Source organism: Sander vitreus, chromosome 12 (assembly GCF_031162955.1).
Source record: "Sander vitreus isolate 19-12246 chromosome 12, sanVit1, whole genome shotgun sequence".
NCBI classification, from domain to species: Eukaryota; Metazoa; Chordata; class Actinopteri; order Perciformes; family Percidae; genus Sander; species Sander vitreus.
The window spans coordinates 3,681,216-3,703,760 of NC_135866.1; the positions used below are offsets into that span (position 1 = coordinate 3,681,216).

General features: G+C 41.4%; 1 protein-coding gene across 1 annotated transcript in view; it reads left to right on the plus strand.

The window, feature by feature from the left end:
- The window catches only part of LOC144526635 (phospholipid phosphatase-related protein type 4-like), a 95,876-nt gene that overhangs the window by 69,475 nt on the left and 3,856 nt on the right, over nt 1-22,545 (plus strand). Inside the window, 4 exon segments of the mRNA XM_078264236.1 lie at nt 7,942-8,077; nt 9,885-10,113; nt 15,870-16,488; nt 18,073-18,205. Coding sequence (XP_078120362.1) covers nt 7,942-8,077; nt 9,885-10,113; nt 15,870-16,488; nt 18,073-18,205 — 1,117 coding nt within the window.

The window sequence follows — 22,545 nt, forward strand, 5'->3', positions numbered from 1 at the left end:
AATCCCAGTGGGTTGTGATATTTTGTTCCAAAGTCAGACATGACATTATATAACCCAAGCAGACGCCTAAAGGGTGATACATTACAAAATAGTGGATGAGGCCAAAGCGTTTCCTCTGTTGAGTTTGTCATTTTCCATTTTTGGCACACTGACAATGACCGGCTACAGTGTATTATTCAGTATAGTTGCATGAAGTAGACATATATGTGTGGAATCTGGTGGATATTTCATACCTCCCACACACCATCACCCTCAGCCCACACACACTCGGATAAACATGTCCAGCATACCCGCAACACACATGAGCAGAACTGAAGCCGGTACACACACACACACACACACACACACCCACACACACGCACACAGCCCTGTTCAGCCGCCTACACCCTTGTTGTTGGGCCTCATCCTGCAGGAGGAAACGTTGGCTGCTGATCTGTGAGGCTGTGCTCCGGAACACTAACTCTACATCAGATGATGCAGAATCAGTCCTTAACACAGTTCAAACAAAAAATATTTCACCAGTGGAAGTTGCAAGATTTGAGGCTCGATAAACAACGAATTACCGCTGCTAAAGGTTAACTCAGCCGGTAACACTAATCCGCCTGTCTCCTTGTCCCTACGTGTCGCGTTTAACCTGAGGATAAGACTAACTTGCCTGAGTGAGTGTAGGTCTTCCCTAATTCTAAAGGGGTAGTACTTTGTCAAGCCCGACTCTCCCAGCGCTGCATGTTGTCACGGTGGTAAAGCGGCTGGGCATGGCCAGCCCCAGCGTTCCCTCATTGTGTTCGTTCAGGTTGTTTTAAAAAAAGGTGTATTTAAAAAAGAGTGGTTGTGGGAAAACAAGAAAGCAAAAGGCCCAAATGCACTGAAAGCGTCTGACGCACGCGTTTTGAAGTACACCCATTGTTTTAAATGGCCGAACACGCACCAAAAGCGTTTTGATACTCTACTCCGAGTTTGTTTCGATTTTGGAGCGTCAAAATGAGGACCCAGCGTAACCGAAACTGTTTTTTCACTATATGTTTTGGGAGAGTTGCTGTAATACGCTATGTAATGATGTGATCCGAATCAAAATATATATTAATTCATGTAGCCTATATTCAGGCGCCTTACGGCCCCAAACTGTTGAGCACTGGCGCTTCACGTCCGTCTCTCTCTGTCTCTCTGCTGTCTCTCTGCTGTCTCACTGACTGACTGAGGTCGTGTTCGTTGTTAAATAATTAAACTGGCCACACCAGAGAGCAGCGCGATAGGGGTGTACACCGCGGAGATCCACTCTATAAACTGTCTTCTATTTATATATTAGAGGATGTTAATGATTGTGTGAATCACGCTCATAATTCGTTGCGCCGACACCAATGCAAAATTTCACGGTAGCTGAGTGTGTGAAAGTTTCTTTAAAAAGCCCGATAATAATTGTGATGGGCGAATCGCGAAATAATGAGCGATTAATGCAGGTGGAGGATGAAGAACAAACACTATAACTACATATTTACCTGCGCTGTCATTGCAAAACGAAAAATCTGTTTTCGTGATGAAAAGTGACTGCAGGGCTGACGGAGGTTTTACAACCCTGTCCGTCAAGGGACAAAGTCTAATGCCCCCACTGATAGGGGTATCTGTAACATACAAAACATTTGCCTAAATAGCGAGCGTTTTCTAAAATACTGCTGGTACTGTGGTGTTGGCACTTCAAATCTGATGCCTGCAGTGCGCGTCATCAATTAAGACGCATCAAATGAGGCGTGTCAATTATCGCTTTTAGTGCATTTGGGCCTAAAGTGTTTTCCGTCGGAACGTCTTTCTCCCAGTGTTTCTCTGTTTTTCTGTCTGTGGTGTAGCGGTGGTTCCGTTTGAGGCCCTCCACCTCTGTTTCCTCAAACTTCTCATAGGATCTCCGTCATCTAACCATGAATCTCCCAGACACACATGCCTACCAGCTTACAACTCAAAAGACAATAAACTGATATTATATCAACAAACGGCTATGCAAAGGACGAGGTTGTAACAGTATCATTACAGATGCATTAACATGTAAGCATTATTTTAATGTTGTAGCTGGTTGAGGGGGATTTACTGTTGGGTCATTTAATCTGAGGCCATGGTTCTTAACAGGAAACCGATGTTAGTGCCTACTCAGTGTAGGGAATGAGTCCTTACCCAAAATGAAGGAGATGTAGTACCTCAAGGTCTTGTTGCCAGTGAGGGGACAATGGAGCAGGAGATTGGCCGGAGAATCGGAGCAGCGGGAGCGGTATTGAATTCGCTTTACCGTACCATTGGGACGAAAAGAGAGACAGGCAAGGAAGGCAAAGCTGTCGATCTACCGAAAGAACAGGATAATCAAGTGGGCAGGAGAGAGGTTTGGGGTCGCCTGCTAGAGCTGCTGCTCTGGCGACCCGACCCTGGATAAGAGGAGGAAGATGGATGGATGGACCGTTTAATGCAGTGCAGTGCCTGTTCAAAATGCTTGGCCTCCTGTATTGCTGCTTGTAGCTTTGTCCAGAACCATTGTACCCCAAAGTAACTTACAGAAGGCCCCCAATGCAGCCCAACGGTGTACTACTGACTTACTGTGTATTTTTTTATGGTTATGTTGCAGATTCAGATTTTACTCACAAAATATAACATTATTAATTATTAAAATATCCAGCATTATATTAGAGTTAAAAGCGCCACCTTGAACAGACGTTAAGTAAATTTAGGTACATTGTGTTGATAATGTGACAACTCAAAACGTTTTGGTCCAGTTTTAGTTGATGAAAAGTCATTACATTTTATTCATTACTTTTAGTCCAAAACAAATTCCCTGAATGTTGTCAGCTATTCTTTAATTTAGTTTTATTCCTGTCAAATATTATCAGATTATATTGAACATTTCAATTAATCTAGTCCTGCAAAAAATATATATATCTTTAATTTTACTTTATTTTAGTCAAACTGGTTTTACTTAAGATTTTATATCATAAATCATGTCATCAACACAGGTGCCTACTGACACTTCACCTGTTCAGCTTACTTTAGCAGTTTAAATAACAGACACTCAACTCTCCTACTGTTATAAAATGGGAGCTAGGCACATACACTTGACTGTCCTGCAGTTATACAGACGTGAACTAAGCAAAGACATTTGCCTTGTTCATTGACTAACAGCGCACAGTGAAACACTGATGTATGATTGGATTAATTTACTTATTAATGAAAAGTGCTGGAGCAGTTCTGGATCTTTGCGGCCCCCTTTGTGGTTGAATGATTATGAATGCAGCTTTGCAGTTACTCCTCAGCGGAGGATGTGGGTGTGTTTTGCATTGAGCAGCAGGGAGAGAGGTGTGTGGGTGGGGGCTCCTGAGCAGTGCCAGCTGAGTTGATTGACACAGCTGGTGCTTGTTGACTAATTACACTCTCCCTTGATGCAATAGTGTGCTGGAACCTCGATGGCACACACCAGAGACAGACAGCCATGCTGGCTGATGGATTTCATTTACTATTGAACTGTTTGCTGAACTGTGTCTTGAGTATTTGAGCAGCGTGATGTGAGCCAGGAAAGCTGGGCGACCAGAGGCGCACGGGGAAGCTGGGAATTTATGTTGGAAATACTGTATGTGTGAGCAAACTTGAGAAGTAAAAAGTGCCTTCATATGTAAGTGGACTGTATTTGTGCAGAGAGAACTCACGGTGGCAGCGAGTCTTGCAAGACTATTCATTTACAAACAGATATATCAAGTTAAATGTGTAAGTGTGTGTAGGTTAACCTCGTTCAAAGACTTCTTTACATGCAACCTAAAGTACTTCAATGTTCAACAGATCATAATCTATTTAGTTTAGCTAAAATGAAGAAATATGCCTAATCTTAAAATGCCTGTTTTAGTAATACTATTAATAAAAAATATTTGTGTTTGGGCCATCAAATTACCTCCGGTTCCCAACCCAACTCCCTATGGACTGAGCTACTGCCACCCCCCCCCCCTAACATTAGCGTAATGTTACCTTGCCAGTATAGATCGGTATAGTCTTATTTTACATCCATGACAGAAGCAAAGCTTGGCTGCGCTGCTCAGTGGTTCCTGCTGCTGACGGTCAACTGGGAGCATCATGGGCGTAAATCTGAACAGTAGGGGGGGGACAAACATAAAATTTCTGAAGAGCAATTTTTGAAGGGGACACAAATAATACAGCCACTTATACTTGTAGAGGACATGTGTACACAATTGACCAAAATCTTCTTTAAAACCATGTATTTATTTTTAAGTTAAGCCACAAAAATACTTTAAAACATAATGACTTATTTTGAAAAAGTGTCCCCATATAAAAGAAATACAATACTTTTGTACACTTGTTAAATTAGCTGATCATAATGTAAATTAGTGAGCCACTGGTAAAGCTCCTCTGCTCACCCTGACAGCCACACACCTCCAAAAATATGAACTGAGCTCAACACATTTACCGGCTGTGGCTCAGTGGTAGAGAGGTTGCTTGCCAATCGGAAGGTTGGTGGTTTCATCCCTGGCCCTGCGGTCCCATGTCGAAGTGTCCTTGGGCAAGATATTGATATCTGATGAACAGTGTGTGAATGGTTCCTGTACTATGTAAAAGCACTTTGAGTAGTCGTTAAGACTAGGAAAGCGCTATATAAATGCAGTCCATTTACATTTACCTGAGACTCTACACCTGACTGTCCCTGGTCTCCCTGTTCCTCAGTTCTTTCTGTCTCCTTTGCCAGTAACATAGTGATGTTATTATTTCCATAAACACCCATTCTTATAAAGATGTTGCCAAATTGTCTTGATATGAAGACTTATTGTACTTACTTGGCGTTTTGGTGTACTGAAAAAGGATCTTATGTCTGTTTTTCTTTTCTCTGTCATTTTTAACAACACAAATCTTTAACATCAGATGTCTAAATATGAGTTAGTTTCATAGATTCACCACACGGTCATATAATTATAAAATGATCTTGCGTCCTATATTTAACTGATCAGCCACTTAACTTCATATTCAGCAAAACACAACTGTAGATCTTCAATATTAACGCTAATATCAGTTTACACGCATAACGTTAGGCTTATCGCCGTGGTAACGTTAGTTGTAGTGGGTGCATTTCTATCCAACAAGCTTTGAGCTAGGTAACGTTACATTATATTAGCTACACTAACATAGCAAACTTTTTGTCATGACTAATTCATTAATTACTCAGCATCATTTCTATTTGAGAAAAGAAAAACTTCATCCGATGTTTAATGTGAATAAAACAGCCTTGAACCGCCTACTTACTACATTCCTGTCACTACAGCATGCAGTGGACCAAACCACTGTGAGGCAAGGGAGGGGGGACTCAAAATGTTTCTAAACTTAAAAAGCATTTTTTGGGGTTTGTATTGTTTTACTGCTTACACAGATATTTTTAGTATACATCATTATGTTATTTACAATACACAGCATTGTTTTAATGATATTTCTAGGGGGGGGACAACCCTTAGATGGGGGGGGGGTCCTGACCCTCCCGACCCCCCTGGAATTTACACCCCTTGGGCAGCATGGTCCCAAATAATGTGGTTAACATTTATTTTGCAACATCATTTGTAATATTACCACTTTAAATTGTAACACTCAAGTTTTGACTTTGTTGCATGCAGGTTTATTGTTAAAAGCTCCCCTATCTGGGCGTCTTGCTCTAAGGCTAATAAGCTAGTTAACGTGCTAATAATGCTAACATACAACGTTGAATTAAATAATTTTTCACCCACAAAAAGAACAGGAGAGTAGACTTCTTGGAGGGTCTGTTAGTACAATTAAACACACAACAAGCCATATTATGCGTTGGATATTTGCTTGAAAACGGCAAAAACAAGGCCGGGGAGGTCAAGTGCAGTGATTCGACTTAGCTTAGCTGAACTGATGGGGACACTTAGCAGAGGTGAGGCCCAGGGTTGTGTCACAGCCACCTGTCACTCAAAGTGGCTGTTCTCTTAATTATGCAGAACTTGAGCCTGAATATAATTTAAAAGGGTGAGTTATAAAAAAAACAAAAAAAACTCCCAAGTTGTCATGAAGAGTGAACTAAGCTATAGAGACCTAAACTGTTTTTTTAACCAGGTTGTAAATGTAACCAGGTTCTAATCAGCCTTCAACATTTACCTGCAAAAACACCTCAAGGTCTGGGATCACTACTTTAATACTTTTAGTAATGTCCTGGTTCGAGGGATAAAGATAAGATAGATATCAAATGCACTGACACTAATTTGTCTTTGGCTGTAGATGATTATTGACTTCACACAGAGAATGAAAACACAAACACACAGTAACTCTTTTCAAGAAAAATTAGTATTATTGAAAATGTCCAACAACACATATTACACTCCCATTTCCCACCCCAAAAAAATGTCAACAAAATATGTTCTGGCCAGAAACCACATTTTAAGTTTTGCTGCAGCAATAGTCTCTTAAATTTAGTTGTGCACAACTCAGTACCTGTTTGAGCTCAGTCTAAAAAAAATGTATCCGACACGATCCTCCAAATTCACGGGAGGGAAAGACCTTACTGGTGAGATAGTAGAAATGGAAATCCAAACTCAGGCCTGAAGTTCAGAGTCCAGTCCACCACGCTCTCTCATGCTACGGCTAGCAGAGTGGAAACACACCGCTCCTCCGTTGCACCCGCGCTCTCTGACAGTCCGCCACACAGTCCCACAGTGCAGCTATATCAACAGATAAAAGTTTTCAGACACCACCATCAAGATTCTTTCAGAGCTAAATGTTCGCCGTTTATCCCTCTGTAACAGGTTAAGAAAAAAACGACACCAGTGCTGCGCAGCTGCCACCTAGTGGGCATTACCGCAAAGTGTTTGCCACTGCTGAAAAGTGTTGAGAATTAAAATGACTCAATTAAAACAACATGGCATAACCTGAGCTATTAGTGTCTGATTAAGTGAAAATAGGAAACTCATACTTTGTGTTTTTCATGTATTATATCTGAAGGAATATTTCAGCTTCCGTTCAAATTAGCTTGGATGAATGTACTAAATGTCCTATTATGATGACAAATATTGATCACATAATCATATCATCCCTGCTTGAAATTTTAAACACAACCAGCCAATTTGGGGTCGGTTACATAAACATTAGGGGTGGGGGGGAAAATCGATACAGGATAGCATCGCAATATTTTCTGTGGCAATACTTTATCGATACACAGCCGCCAAGTGTCGATCTATTTTTATATATGTCTTGGTCAGTTTGTCTGCTTGACAGTCCCATTTTGCAGCAATGTAATTAAAGTGACATGAACAAACAGGGAAATGTATCTTTTTAGATGAAATAGATGTTGACAGAGCTTCCTTTTAAGGGCCATAAATTGAAATTGGGAAAAATTTGAAGTAGGTAATAAATTGCAAGGTAATAAATTGCAATATATCGCAGAATATTGCAATATGTTTAATGTGTTGTGATGATATGGTATCGTGAGGCCTCTGGTGATTACCACCCCTAGTAAACGTGTTTAATTCTGCTGTAAAAAGTTGGCCATTTTAACATAGGCGCATGTGGGAATTGACTCGCTTTTGGAGCCAGCCTCAAGTGACCACTCGATGAACTGCAGTTTTTGGCACTTCCAAATTGGCGACATTGTTCCGCACCGGACGTTGCCGCTTTATGGTATTACTACAGGTCTGTATCGCATTGCCCTATTTACAAAGTCATTGCTTTGAAGCAACCCAATCATTTAAGAGATTTGATCCCTCAAGGAACTAAACCCCGCCAATACACATCACATCACTGAATATAGGACATTGTAACTTCCGTTTCACTGGGCTTTTAGTAAAGGCTTGAGTGTAGGATTGAGCAGCTGACATGGTAGCCACCTGAAACTGGATTTGCCAAACTCTTTTTTTATGCCTATGTCTGCTGCATGCTCTTCTGTGTTTCACTGTGTGTGTTTGTATGCAGGGTGTGTATGCAGTGGGGAACTTCCAGCCCAGTGAGGATCGGTCCAGAAGTCGAGCACCTACCCCCACCCTAAGAGAGCCCCCCCTCTCCTCCTTACCCAATGTCAGCCAATCAGCAATTAGCAACAGCCACCAAGGTAAACCCATGCCTGCCAGGTATATCTTAGAATTACAGATGGCATCCATAATGTGTCAACTACCAGAATACATTTCCAGAAGAAAATGCTACACAAAACCCTAATAATATGCACAGAGGTCCTTGTGGTTCAGCTTTGCTCTTTCCCAAAAGTGTAGCTTTGGGCATGCTAATGAGCACAGTCACACTGTGTACCGACAGTGCAATGACATCAAACAAAGTGAAATGCCATAAAAACAAAAACAAAGGAGAAAATAAATAGCTGACTTTCCTACTCACATCTGACCTTAATGTTACTCATAGCTCCTCTACTCTTACTTGGTTTAAGTCACTGCATCTCTAAACAGAACACCATGGTTGAATCTCAGCCTGCATGCACGATTTTTTAGCCTATATTCTTTGAAACAGAGCAGCTTCACACTGACCTACAGACAGAGCTATTCCCCAAAATAGCTACGTTACCGTTACACGAGTAAGCACAAGTTATCAATCTCAACCCAAGTTGTGTTTTTCTACAAGACGCAATGAATGTTCGTTTGCTTTTTAACTTGTATGTTGTGTTAGGATTGAGCGCCATTAAATCTAATGAACATGCCTCACAGAGCAGAGGAAAGTCTCTGAGAGAAGAGCAGAAAAAGGGCTGATGATGTCTCCCAGTGCAAATTAAAGTTGTAGAAGCAGAGATATCCTGAATCCTCCTGTAATGGGTTAAGCTCCAAAACTGGTGGATGCTACACATCCCACAATGCTAATCAAAAAGTGTCTTTCATTAAACCCTCCATGCTTGTTACATATCCAAACTCTACGCCCTCAGTTTGTAAAGCAGACTTTTTGTTAAAGCCAGGACCTGATGACATATTCAGGGTTATTTTTGTCTAACTTAAAGCAGTTACACACCGGGCCCATAATCAGCCGTTGGACAGTCTGGCGAGGTCATTGACTCGAGTCTGTTCGGTGTGTTCCGTGCCGTCGTCCGTTGGAGGAGCTATCGGCCTTCGTTTTGGCCAACCTGACATGCTCAGTTGGAGACAGGGCAGTCGGGACTCACCTGGAAATGGCAAGCGGGATGAGTGTGACTAAGCCTCTCAAAATCTGACGAAAATCTTTTAAACTGACCTTTGTCGATCTGAAATGAAGACAGATTCAGCAACTGCATGGCCTATTTCTCGCTTAAAATGTTTTCAGAAACGTGTCGGTGAACTATTTTAGTACAATATGAGATCGTAATCTGAATGAGTCACCAGTAATGGCCGTTCGAAAAATCCAAAATCCGGAAGCAGCAGCCAGATCTATGTGATGCGTTCGTCCAATCAGCTTTTGGGCGACAATACAGATTAGCGCCACCTGCTGTTATGGAGACGTATCACGTCTCGTCGCTTTGGTGTGTTCCGAGGCACTTTTTTGACCAACTCGGGGAGACTTTGTCAGTCCAACTGCCTTTTCTGCCAACGGTCGGCCGTCTGGTTGGTGTGTAACTGCCTTTAGAGCCACTTAAGACATTATAATACTGTTTTCACAGGCCAGTAGTTGTACTGATCCTGAGTGCCCCTTTAACTTGTAACGTAATACACCTTATTTGAATAAAAATACTTGGATGGCAAACAAACCTCTTCAGAATTAAAGCAGATGTGACATGAACTTGTGATGCTGCTTCTCTGATGTCTGATCCTGACCAAAACCAAGCAGTCTTCACAGTTTTAATTTAGTCATTTTTTTTTATTTTTCTAATGATGACTTTGATGGCTTCAGATCACCCCCTTTTTAACTTGACTTTAGCAGTTTGACCTCTCCCTGTTATCCACTTGCAGGTCACCACACGCTGGCTCCCAGCCAACCAGAGCCCATCATCACCAGGACCTCTTCCCACACTTTGTCCCCCAACCGACCAGAGCCCATCCTGACGCGAAGTGCCTCCTACCGAGAGCCGTCTATGTCCAATTTGAAAAGAGCCAGTGCTGAGGTGGAGGTGATAACCCCATCCAGTCCCCTGGGCAACCATGACAACATGATGACCTTCAGCAGCAGCACACTGCCAAGGTAAATATTTTTAGTGCTAGTAATAAGGGGCCATAATGTGCTCATGTTTAACTGTCACAAACTGTTTCACCTGTAGGTATCATGAGTTTACCTGATTATCAAGGCAAATGTATGAAATGGGCTACTACAATTTTGAAATATGTATTTTACATCCAGTAACTTTAGCATACAAATATAAACGACCATAAGAAGAACTACATAAACAAAAAATGTGCAATATTTAAAAAAAAGAAAAATAATAACTAATATTTTCCAAAATAAAAAATACAAACAACAATTTCTAGCAACAAAGACTTAATTTCCTGCATTCTCATACATTTTTAGGCAGAAATTTATGGTAAAAGTCTTTATGTCAAGGAAAACAGTAGTGTAATGGACCGCCCCTATGGGTCATGCGTGTGAACCGCGGATTCATTGAAAAGTTGAACCATTATGGTGTAAAATACAGTTTAATTGTTGCTGTTACATGAACAGGGCTCAGCAGAGAGACGGAGTGGGTCAGGGCAATGTCGGTAAAACTGTGGTTTTCCCACGTATTCCTGTACGGCTCGCATCAGGTGTTAAAACCAACTGTACCAAAACACGGAATTGGACTATTTAACGACGTTTGCACAGGTTATAAAACCTGTCTCAATTTAATACTGATAGACAGCGGAAGGTTTGCGCTCGTCAGCAGAGGCTTCTCGCTGCTCCGCCACTCCCCCGGGGCAGCATGGTCACCGGGAGAGTCCGGTACAGCCTTACTCTGCAAATGGAGATCCCACTAGCGCTAGCTTCACAGCGGAGAGAGTTCAGATCCAGTACTCTCAAAAACTCTAGCGTTAAAGACATTTATGAATATGATTCCCGTTTTTTTTTTTTAAGAGTAATAAAGAGGTTATTTTGGCACCTACCTTATTATTCTTTCCATAAGCCAATCAACATTCCCAAATGCCTGGAAATGTGCAGTTGCAATCACCCATTTTCAAGACCGGTGAACCAACTGATGCAGCAAACTATTGGCCCGTTAGCATCCTGCCAATAGCATCAAAATGGAAAGGTGGTAAGAGATCAACTGCTGCATTTTTCAAATACAGGACATGTCACACTTCACCTTCACTTCACCCAATGCAATTTGGTTTTTTACTCCACTTAGACTGCCCTTTGTAATCTCATAGAACAAATTTAGTCAAAGCTTGATCGTAGGATCAATCATTTTGGATTTACGCAGTGCATTTGACAGTATGAATCATAATGTCCTTCTGTATAAGCTTTCCCCTTTTCATTTTTTCTAAGAATTATATGAGATGGCTAGAGTCCTCTTTGACACTGCAAAGGCAATGCACACAGATTGGAACAAAGCTCGTCTTACAAATTAACTGCTTCTTAGGTGTGATGTCATGTTATGAATGGAAAGCGTTTTTAATTTTGTATGATGTAGATATTTTGTATGATGTAATTTGAGAATAAGAAGGCTCTCCTGTTAGCTCTCCATCAGCTCCCCACAATGTATGCTGAATTGTCTATTTTACAAATAGTAGTTCTGCTTTATGTGGTTGGACAGTGATGGCATGTGGCCATGAGTCACCCATCAGGATCGGGAAATCAAATGCCAGTCTCCTGCTGACTCTGCTAGCCTGGGCTACCTAGCTAGCTGGCTCAAGTTTTGAAATGTCAGAGTAAACACCTAGGAAAAGGTGGAGAAGATGAGCTTGAAATAGCAAGGCCATCTCTGTGGCCATATCAGGTCTACTCATCAGGATTAGGAAATCAACTCAGCAGTCTCCTGATGTAACAGTAGAGTGACATACAAAAGAAGAGTTGTTGAGGTGGCTTCATCATCATATTCTGCCAGATATTGTCAGTGGTGATTGGCGGGTGTATGCCATGCCTCATGTTAATCAGTAGGGTTGGGCATCGAGAACCGATTCCTACTTGGAATCGTTTCAAAAATTACGATTCCATCAGAATCGTTTCTTTATTGGAATCGTTTGGAATCGTTTGGTTTCAAATCCGATCATCGCTTCCCAATTTAATATGCCCAAGTTTTGGTTTCCGAAGCGGCCAGGTGCTTGTTGCATTGCAGCCTTGGAGCACAGTAAGCGGTGCTCTAATGTGGCTTTATTTTACGTTGAAAAACTTGGAAAAACTTGAAAAACTGCAAACCGCCATTGAATCAAAATAAAACATTCCTCTTATTTGTGAAAATAGGCATGTGACCCGTTTCAACTCCACCCCTCAAAGAATCGGAATCGAGAATCGATAAGAACCGGAATCAAAAGGAAGAATTGGAATTGGAATCGTTAAAATCCAAACGATGCCCAACCCTATTAATCAATCAACTACTTCAATCACAGAACAACAGAAGCTGTTCACAAGGACCTGTTGATATTAAAAGTTCCTGGATCAGTGGCAGGCAATGGGTACGTTTTGTTCTCCTCTGAGTTTTCAGACACAGCAGTTGTGGCAGTGACAAAGCTACTTCCTTTGGTGGTAGTTTTAAAGGTCCTTGATCAAGAAGCTTTGTTGGCTAGGCGGGGAACTTAAATGTCTCGAAAGATTTTATCTAAGCGGATCCTAGCCTGTTTTTTCAACAAAATGTACCAGATCTTTGAAACTTGCTCTCCGTTTGTCTTTCCTGTATGTCACAAGCGACAGACCTGAACTTATCCCTGAGTTTGAAAGGGAGTATGGAAATAATTATTTTCAGGTTGGAAGGTTGGAACATTGGCAGCCAAGATTACATATTTGCCTGATGTTAGCATGCAGCTACTATAGTTATCAGTGGACAGTAATAGAATATAGCAGCACTTTCTAACGTCAAAAATCGCAGATAAAGGCTTTTAAACCAAATACTACCCAACCGGATATGTTTCAGCAGTAATGTGACCCGAAATTGGGGAGAAATGAACATTGGCAGCCAAGATTGCAGGTTTCCCTGCTATTAGCAGAGTGCATTTGATTGAAAGCAGAGTGTGTGTGATGTGTCAGTGGCATGAGTTTTGTATATGTATTGCATTGGGAATGAAGGATTTGTTGTATAATGACTTTTTATACAGAGGCACTCTGAACCTTCTTCCTGATGGTAATAGCTCAAAGCTATGGTGGAGGGGGTGGGAGGCATCCTGGATGATAAAGTTGGATTTTCTTTCCACTGCTTCTATATAAAGATCTAGATTACTATAGCATTGGACAGTAATGGAATATAACAGCACCTTTAACTGTCAAAAATCACAGATAATAGTAATGTGACCCGAAATTGGGGAGACATGAACAACATTGGTAGCCAAGATTACAGCTTCTCTGGCGTTAACATGTAGCTACAGCACTTGTGGCAATAAACACTACAGTAACGTTAGCCTAAAAAAATGCTTGCGTAGCCTGCCTGGAGCAGATGACCAATTATAGCAACCCAGCTCAGAGTCACGTGACACAGAGCCAAGAGTAGAAAAAACCGTTGAAAGCGGAGCGTTCAGAACATTGGGAAATCTGAGCTTTTTGCTCACAGGGAGTTCTCTGAAATACTTTTACCTCATTATTTGAAGCTTTGGCCACGTTTGATGTGAAAATCCGACACTGTAACATTAAAGATATGATAGAAAATACGTAAAAGCATAATGGGTTCCCTTTAAACACTGAACTGTAGTCAAAGAACAGTAATCTTGCGTAGCTTTCTTCTTTTCCGGGTGAGATAGGGTGGAGGATGTGTGCTATGGTGTGGTGTGTTCCGGTGATTGATTGGGCTGATAGGCAAACTGCAGTGGGTCCACTGTACTGGGTAGTGAGGAGCAGATATGATCCTTGACTCGTTCTAAGCATTTCATCACTACAGAGGTGAGTGCCACTGGGCGGTAGTCATTCAGTCAGGCTGGTCTTGTTTTCTTGGGCACAGCAATGATGGCAGACATCTTGAAGCCTGTGGGTATGGCAGACTGAGCCAGTGACAGGCTGAATATCATTGTTAACACTGGCGCTAGCTGGTTAGTACACAGTCTGAGGACCCGTCCACTGATACCATCAGGTCCTGCTGCTTTCTTGAAGTTCATGTTTGAAATCCATCCCAAAACTACACAGCACATCAGTACACATACCTATACATACACAGCAAAAGATGAGGCAGCTCTAAAGGACAGAGAGGTAAGTGGAAATAGCAAGTTACAGTAGGACAGTCAGTAATGCGATGAACAGAGAAAAGGCAAAAAGATAAAAAAGACAGCATCACATGAAAGCAAGTCTATAAAAATGTGTTTTAAGAAGTGATTTAAAGGAAGTCACTGATGCAGCAAGCCTAATCTCCTTGGGCAGGTCGTTCCAAAGCCGAGGCGCCCTGATCGAGAAGGCACGATCACCTCTGGTTACAAGCCTCGAACCATGGAATGGTTAGAAGGGCCCCGCCCGAGGATCTAAGGCTGCGAACAGGCTCGTATGGGACAAGCATCTCCGAGACATAGTTGGGTGCCAGACCCTGACGAGCCTTAAAAGTGATCAGTAAAATCTTAAAATCAATCCTAAAACGGACAGGGAGCCAGTGAAGTGAAGCTAGGATTGGAGTAATGTGTTGCCATCTGTTAATACCAGTGAGAATCCTGGCTGCTGAGTTTTGAACCAGCTGGAGGCGGGATAATGATTTGTGGTTGATGCCGGTTAAAAGAGAGGTGCAGTAATCTAGACGTGAGAAAATGAGGGCATGGACTACTTTATCCAGGTCATGCTGTGACAGTATGTATTTGATTTTAGAGATGGTTCTGATATGGAGGAAGCAGGACTGGACAACTTTATTGATATGTGGGGTGAAGGTGAAGTCTGGCTCAAAAATGACTCCTACATTTCTGGCAGTGGGTTTGATATTACTGGATAGTGGACCAAGGCTGATGGGACTAGGGATGGTGTTATGTGGATTGAACAGTATTATTAATTTGGAGGTGTTAAGTTGGAGAAAGTTATGGCCCATTCAGCGGTTCACATCTCTGATGCAGTCTGAGTCAGTCTGAGGGAGATAGGTGTAACCTCTGCTCCAGCTGTTTCTGCTTGTTGGCTGCCAACAAACTGTCCCTGTAGTTCTGTTTGGCTCCTCATCTAATTATTTTTTATTTGAAAGACAGAAAGTATTGGAAATGCTTTGGCGCGGGGCCATTTTCTCTATCGCAAAATTTCGAAGTGCTGTGGTACACAGTGCATTGGCTTTGAAAGAGAGGGCAGGAGGGGATTTGATTCTTCATGACTAGCGTTTTGCCACACTCCAGATGCCACTTTGTTTCTAACTGTGTTATCTTTGCCACTGGCCTCAGCATTTCTAAAAGTTGGTCCAAATTTAGCCACACACAGCATGAGTGCTTTCTACTAGCTCTGCACAGACAGTAACAGGCTCCAATAGGATTGACTACAGTATGTTTGTTTCTTTTGTCATGAGAGAAAGCAGAATTTGTGCTCTCAAACAAATGTTCCATTTGCATAAATTACTAAGACATATATTCGATAGCACAAAATGTTGAGAGAATATTTTATTAATTTAAGTGCAGGAAACAGTGAAAACTTTTTTTTGTTCTCTCCATGACACCCACTGGGCCCTGTTAATAATATTCTATCATAAGTGTTGTGTTAGCTAAACACATTGCTGTGGTAAGCATGCGGGTAACTTGCCTCAATGGTCAGCGGTGTACAAATGCAAGTATGAAAACACTTCAATAAAATGCTGATGGATGCTTGCCACAGTAATCTTATATTCTTCAATACATTTTGTCCTGATGCCCTTAAAGTTTATTTGCCCCTTCCTCCAGGTCCCACGGAGGCTCCTCATTGGAGGAGGGTCGCATTCCACGCCGTCACGCCTCCATCCATGCATCAATGGACTCAACCCGATCCAAACAGTTGCTCAGCCAGTGGAAGAATAAAAACGACAATAGGAAGCTGTCCCTGCAGGTGATGGATGGAATAAGACCAGCCTCCTCCTCATCTCCTCAGAGGAACATGGAGCTGCGCTGCTCCTCTGAACCTTCTGCCATGGGCCTGGAGGCAGAGCTCCGAGGTGGACTACACCTGCCTTCACTTATCGCTTGTCAGGAAACAGAGCTGCGTGCTGGGGCTCACATTCCAGTTCAATACATGAAACTGGCAGCAAGCTCTGTTCCTATGGCCAATCATAATCACCAGACCCATAATGGCAGCAGCGGAATGGCTGGTGGGGCCAGAGTGTCTATCCAATCCCGGCCTGGATCCTCCCAGCTGGTTCACATTCCTGAGGAGGAAAACCTCACCAGCAGGGATCAGGAGAGTGAATCAGAGGACAGCATTATGGATGGAGGTGGGTCAGTAAGGGAAAAGTGGCTGAGAGTGGCTGAGAAGACCACCATCCCCTGCAGGCCACTCAGTGCTGGAGGACAGCCTCGTCTTATGCAGGTTAATCATTCTTTTTCTTCACCAACTTTACCTTTTTAATCTATATGTCTGTTGTGAATCAAAAGCAAGTCAAGTGTTGTTAGATCACATTAGTGGACATGACATTAATTTAAAAAAAGGTTTTTGTCTAAAGCGACATACATTAAGTGCATTCATACTCCATAGGTATAAGACCTAGATCTTATCAAAAGTGTATCCCTCTCAGACAAACAACAAAAAAACGTTCAGAGTACTAGAGTTCAAAGGCCTTTTGTTATTTATTTTAAGAAAGTGCTAGCATGGGGGAGGTGAGAATGACTGAAATCTTTATTTTGAACTATTAAAATAAAATATATATACAAACAAATAAAAAAATATAAGAAACATTTTTTTCAACATCTCGACCCGTTCGAAAAGGGATGGATAGAAGCCATAGGCTTATCAGGTCCTACCCTTTACTACATCTAAATCACAGTCAAACAAGATAAATCAAACAGATCATTAAAAATAATACAAAAATACTACTCCAATTTATGTCATTTAATAGAGCAATTGACAATTGAAAAAAATAAGTAACTCAATGAGTAACTACATATATAAATAACTACACGCTATAATATTAGTTAAGTAAATACCAATCATTGACACTAAATACCTGGTTTATTTATGTTAAACCTAATTTAGAAATAGTGAATCCATCATTCATAAATAAATTATAGATGAGCTTGTTTATCAAGAATAAAACATGTATAGCTGTGAATACCATACTGATGTGTAATAATGTAGGAACAATGCTTTATAAATGATGAATTAACTTAAGTAATGCTTCATAGTGTGTAGTTATTATAAATTGTTACCGAAAAGGGTAGTTTGGCAAACTAATCTGTACTAAAGGTGTTTTGACTTTTTGCTGAGCTTTAACCACATCCCACAGTCTTCATCAACAGATGTTTGAGAGTTTTATTGAATTGGCAACTTGAGTTAGTTTACAGATAATTGTTGCCTCATCAACTTCTCTGAAGAGAACAAGAAACCCCAGAGCTGTGAGCAAAACGTGAGCTTACAAACAAATAAACATAATTTTTAGCGCTGGAGCGCATTTTGGTTCACTGACCGGTAAATCCATAGTGATTAAAAAATATTCTAAGACATAAATGTATCTATTATGCACCACAGATTAAATACAAGCATGTACATGGCAAAATAGTGATGGAGTGATGTTGATGCTCTGACATTCCTGTGACTGTAATACTGATGTGTGTAATACTGATGAGGTATTTGCTGTATTTGCCAAATGCAGTGGTGTTGGAAGTATTTCAAGATGCAACCTATATCTTTGACCTTATAGAGTCATTGTGCTTTAAAGCTTATTCAACAGTTTGTAATGTTATAAGATCAGGAATTTATTGAAGTCTATAAAATGTATTTATTTATATAATATAATTTCAATGCAGGCTGTGTGTTTTGCGTAGACCTTATAACCTTTTTGTTAAAAGGTTCTTAGTTGTAGCAATAGCACTCCACCTACAAGAAGAGAAGTTATGTAATGAGTAAGTATCTCAGCAGCAAAACAGCTCACATTCCACTGTCATCCTCCTATTCCAGGTGATAACCTTATCCAAACAGCAGGGTCTGCTACACTCTCCTCGGTCGGAGGATGGTGGATCCATTCGGTACCGAGCCTTGACAGACCAGGACCCATCACCACCAGCCTCTACCACAGGAGCAGTGGGAGGAGGTCTGTACTGCCCATAGTTACAGTATATTTATATATACAGCGTGCGATATGTGAAGAAAGCAGAGGGGGGAATGTTTTTTGATCATGCACAACAAAACAAAACATGCAAGAATTAAATCACCCTTTCAATACCATAGATAGAGCCACCATTCAGGCATGCCAAAACACTTATTTTTCATCTTCCATATTCAATGGAAAATAATTTCAAAATGAAATAGTACTATGTGGTGTGAACACAGCGCTTAGTCTTAGGCAGGTGTGGAAAAAATGCTGTAAACTAAGAATGCTGTTTATTTTTATCAATTTACAAAATGCAAAGTGAGCGACCAAAAAAAACATCTAAATCACATCAATATTTGGTGTTACTACCCTTTGCCTTCAAACCAGCATACATTTTTATAGGTACACTTGCAAAAAGTCAGGGAACGTTGAGGATCGTAGATGCAGTGGTCGGCCAAGGAAACTTAGTGCAGCAGATGAAAAACACATCAAGCTTATTTCCCTTCGAAATCGGAAGATGTCCAGCAGTGCCATCAGCTCAGAACTGGCAGAAACCAGTTGGACCCAGGTACACCCATCTACTGTCCGGAGAAGTCGGGCCAGAAGTGGTCTTCATGGAAAAGTTGCAGCCAAAAAGCCATACCTCCGACATTGAAACAAGGCTAAGCAACTCAACTATGCACATTTTTTTTTCTTCAACAAAACGGAAACGGGAGGCCTGAACGAGTTCGCCGACAACCGGATGCCAGGACTCTCAGAGTGACTGCAAGTCTCTCTTGTAAACTTACTAGGTTAAGATTAAGAGTTCTTTTATGGTGAATGAAAGGCTTGATCCGACGAAATAGGAATAGGTCATCGAATCAAATCAAAGCACTGATGTCAATGCTGTTGACAGTTCTGCCGTTGTTTACCTTTTTCTTCTTCTTCTAGTCCGTAGAAAGAGCAACGTCGGTAGCCTTTGCTCAATTCAAAGTTTGTACTGTCACCTGTCTCGATCCTGCCGGTAGCTAGCTTGGCCGGGCCAGCAGACCCGACCGTTATCCTCGCTTCTGCTTTCCCCACCTTCGTCGCCCCCCGCTGTCGACAACAATCCACGGAGCGCCGGTGATCTGGCTATGTCCTCCAGAGGTCATGCCTTCGCGACGAAAACTTGAATTTTAGCTAACTGGGAGCTCTGGACGTAGCTGCAGCAACTCCAGTTTGCTAGCACCGATTTTGCTCGTTTTTTTTCCTATCGACAGTACTCAGAGATATATAGCGATCAAGATTCAGGTAAAAATCTGCCGGAATTCTCCTTAACTGTCAGCGCCGCATGACGCTCACTTTTTCTGGCTTGACTCAACTACCATGGCCCCTGAAAGGGCTGTCATCTGGCGGTGCCTGTAGCCGGCTCACAGTCACCTATTGGCGGCTAAACAACTGCCATGTTCTCATTCTATTATAATTTCACTGCTGAGATTTTAATTAAACATTGTATGAGAGCTTTGCCGAAATTAACCCGCTGAGGATGACAATGACGTATTCGACAGCAAACCTTACGTCATATTCAATATCTCCAGATGTAAGCTTTATAATCTAGCCTTGAGCTGCATGTTTTTGTACAATAAATCCATAATTATGAATTCATAAATCACCTTACGCAATGTTCAATATCTATATCGCTTCAACCTAGCATCATTCTGATTGTTTAGCATCAAAGCTAAAATCTGGGTCTTTCCAAACAGGTCTTCTATGTGATCATAGTCCTTCCAGAAGCTTTGTAATCCAGCCTGGAACTGCAGTGTCTTTTCGCAGACTTTGCACAATAACCCCAGAAGGATAAATCCCAACGGTTATTTCAGGGGTACTGAACGTATCACTCAAAGGTCCACATCTGATATTTAGTGAAGAATGATTGGCAATAACAAAATAACATTTAATCAACTCACTTATAACTTTTAAGCAACATAAGTTCAATTTGGTACTGTGACTTGAACAAGCTACAGACGTAGTCTCGCTGCATCTTCATCGCTCTGCTCCACCCCGTTCCATAACAGCGGCAGCACAACTGTATTTCACACTATGATGGTTCAACTTTTCAACAATTAATCAGAACCGGAGCGGGATCTGCACGGATTACGGATCAGCTACGGTGTGTTACACCACTACTGTATATTCAACGTCGCTGACAATTTATTGATTAATAGAAAATGTATTTAAAATGGAAAACGTTATACTTCTTGAGGCAAGGCAGCTTTATTTTTACAGGACATTTCAGCAACAAGGCAATTCAAAGTGCTTTACTTAAAACATTAAAGGCCAGTTAAAACAATTAATAAAATATAAAAACAACCTCAATAGAATAAGACATATATGAAATAACAGAATAAAAGTGACAGTGCAGTGTAAGAAATAAACAATTACTTAAAAGAAGGCAGCATAAGGTATTGTATTCATAACAAAAGGGCTGGGCCTGGATTGACTTGCCGTTGGGTCCAGACTTTGAGAAGCCCTGGGTTCAAGCAGGACCCCTCTCACTCCGTACACCCCTTCTTCACCACCCTCCCCTCAGGCAGCCCCCAGGAACACATTTTTCCCTATAGCCGTGGACAGGTTGCAGAAAAAATCATAACAACCCCCAAATACACATACAACATACACACGCACAACACACACACGCTCACCCTCGCCAAAAATCTTTTTCCTTATTGTTTCTGTGTGATTTCAATACATTTCTGTGAGATTCAGTTTCCCTTTAGTTTTTCTTTTTTACAGTCATATAACAATTTATACATCCATGTGACATCCGTGCAGCAAACATATCCTGATAGCCCAGGTAGTATAAAATAAATGATGTCTATAATTTGATTGTGCATTACAGGGTTGAGATTATACAAGCATTATTAGACAAGGAGACCAGGTGGAACAAAGATAAAAAAAAATGGTTTAGGCTTTAGAGGGTTAAAGGTCCAATACTGACAGCTATCGTTTAAAGTGGTTAATGCAGTCCAAATTCAAAATACTGTCTCTCTCGGCCCCTTCTCCCCAGACTCGAAGTTCAACTTCCCACATTGTCAATGTTAGCTAGATGCTAGTCTTGCATTGCCAGACATTACTCCACAGCGCAGTGGGGTTGCTAGATGCTGCTATGTTTACGGTTATAAAAACCATGCTCTTGCGGCGCTCTGTACCTGGCTGACAGTCGCCCTTTTATTGACTAACCGTAACAACAATGACCGCTAAAAAGACCGCGACCTTGCAGAGCTTTGTGCCCGACTGTCCAGACCCGTTATACAGCTTGTCTATACACTGTACATTATACATTATAGTTGCATGCCAGTTTATAACAAAGTGGGAATCATCTTACTGTCCAACATATCTTAACTAGGCTGGCGATAGTAACGTAAGCCACAATAATATTCCATAACATAACGTTACATACATTGCAGAGCGACCTGTAGAGAACGTAAGCTGTGTCCCAATCCAACAATTCAGGCTACACGGTTGCTTTGCCAAAGTTAAATTGCATGTTTCCATTAGGGGGGAAGTCAAACTTTTGACAGTTTCTGTCATATGTCTGTCACAGTGGTTGTAACCAGCCGTGGCCCTTTTGCCCGGTGCTCCGGTAACGTTAGCAGTTAGCTTGTTAGCATGGCAACATTAGCCAGCGCCAGTCGGGATCCCTTCACCGGCTGTGTCCAATATTTTTGCGAGTAACTAACTCGAGTACTATATATAATTTAATGCGAGCATGTCAATGTGTGTGAATGTCTAGTATGCACCTAGTATGGCAGCCTCGGCATGAATGTGTATGAATGGTAAATGGTTCCTGTACTATGTAAAAGCGCTTTGAGTTGTCGACTAGAAAACCGATCTCTAAATACAGTCCATTTATATTTACTTTAAGGCAAAATACACTAGATTTTGATAACCAGAAATAACTGGAGATTAAAATGGTAAAGGATACTTCTGGTGATAACGTTTTTTTTTTTTTTTGTCCATAAACCACAAATCCCACAAGTTCCCAAAAGACAAAAAGACCCGGGTAACACATTTGAAGAGGTGTGCATAAGGCCAACATGACACTGTTATATGTATATTGTATATTGCTGCCACTGGTTCAGAAAGTCGTAATTACACGTCTCTGAGCTATCTGCTTCAGTGAACTCAAGCAAACAGTCTCTCTCATCTTTAAGGGTGAGCAACTGGAAGTGACAGGATGTCATCACTCGTGAAGTCATGGCAACCAAATAAACAACAGCACGAGTACAGCATTTTCTCCTCCTCCTTTTCTCCTCCTTCTTTCGAGTGTTAAGAGTTCCAGCCTTTTTCCTAATGTGAGTTTCCTAGTGTTTTCAGTG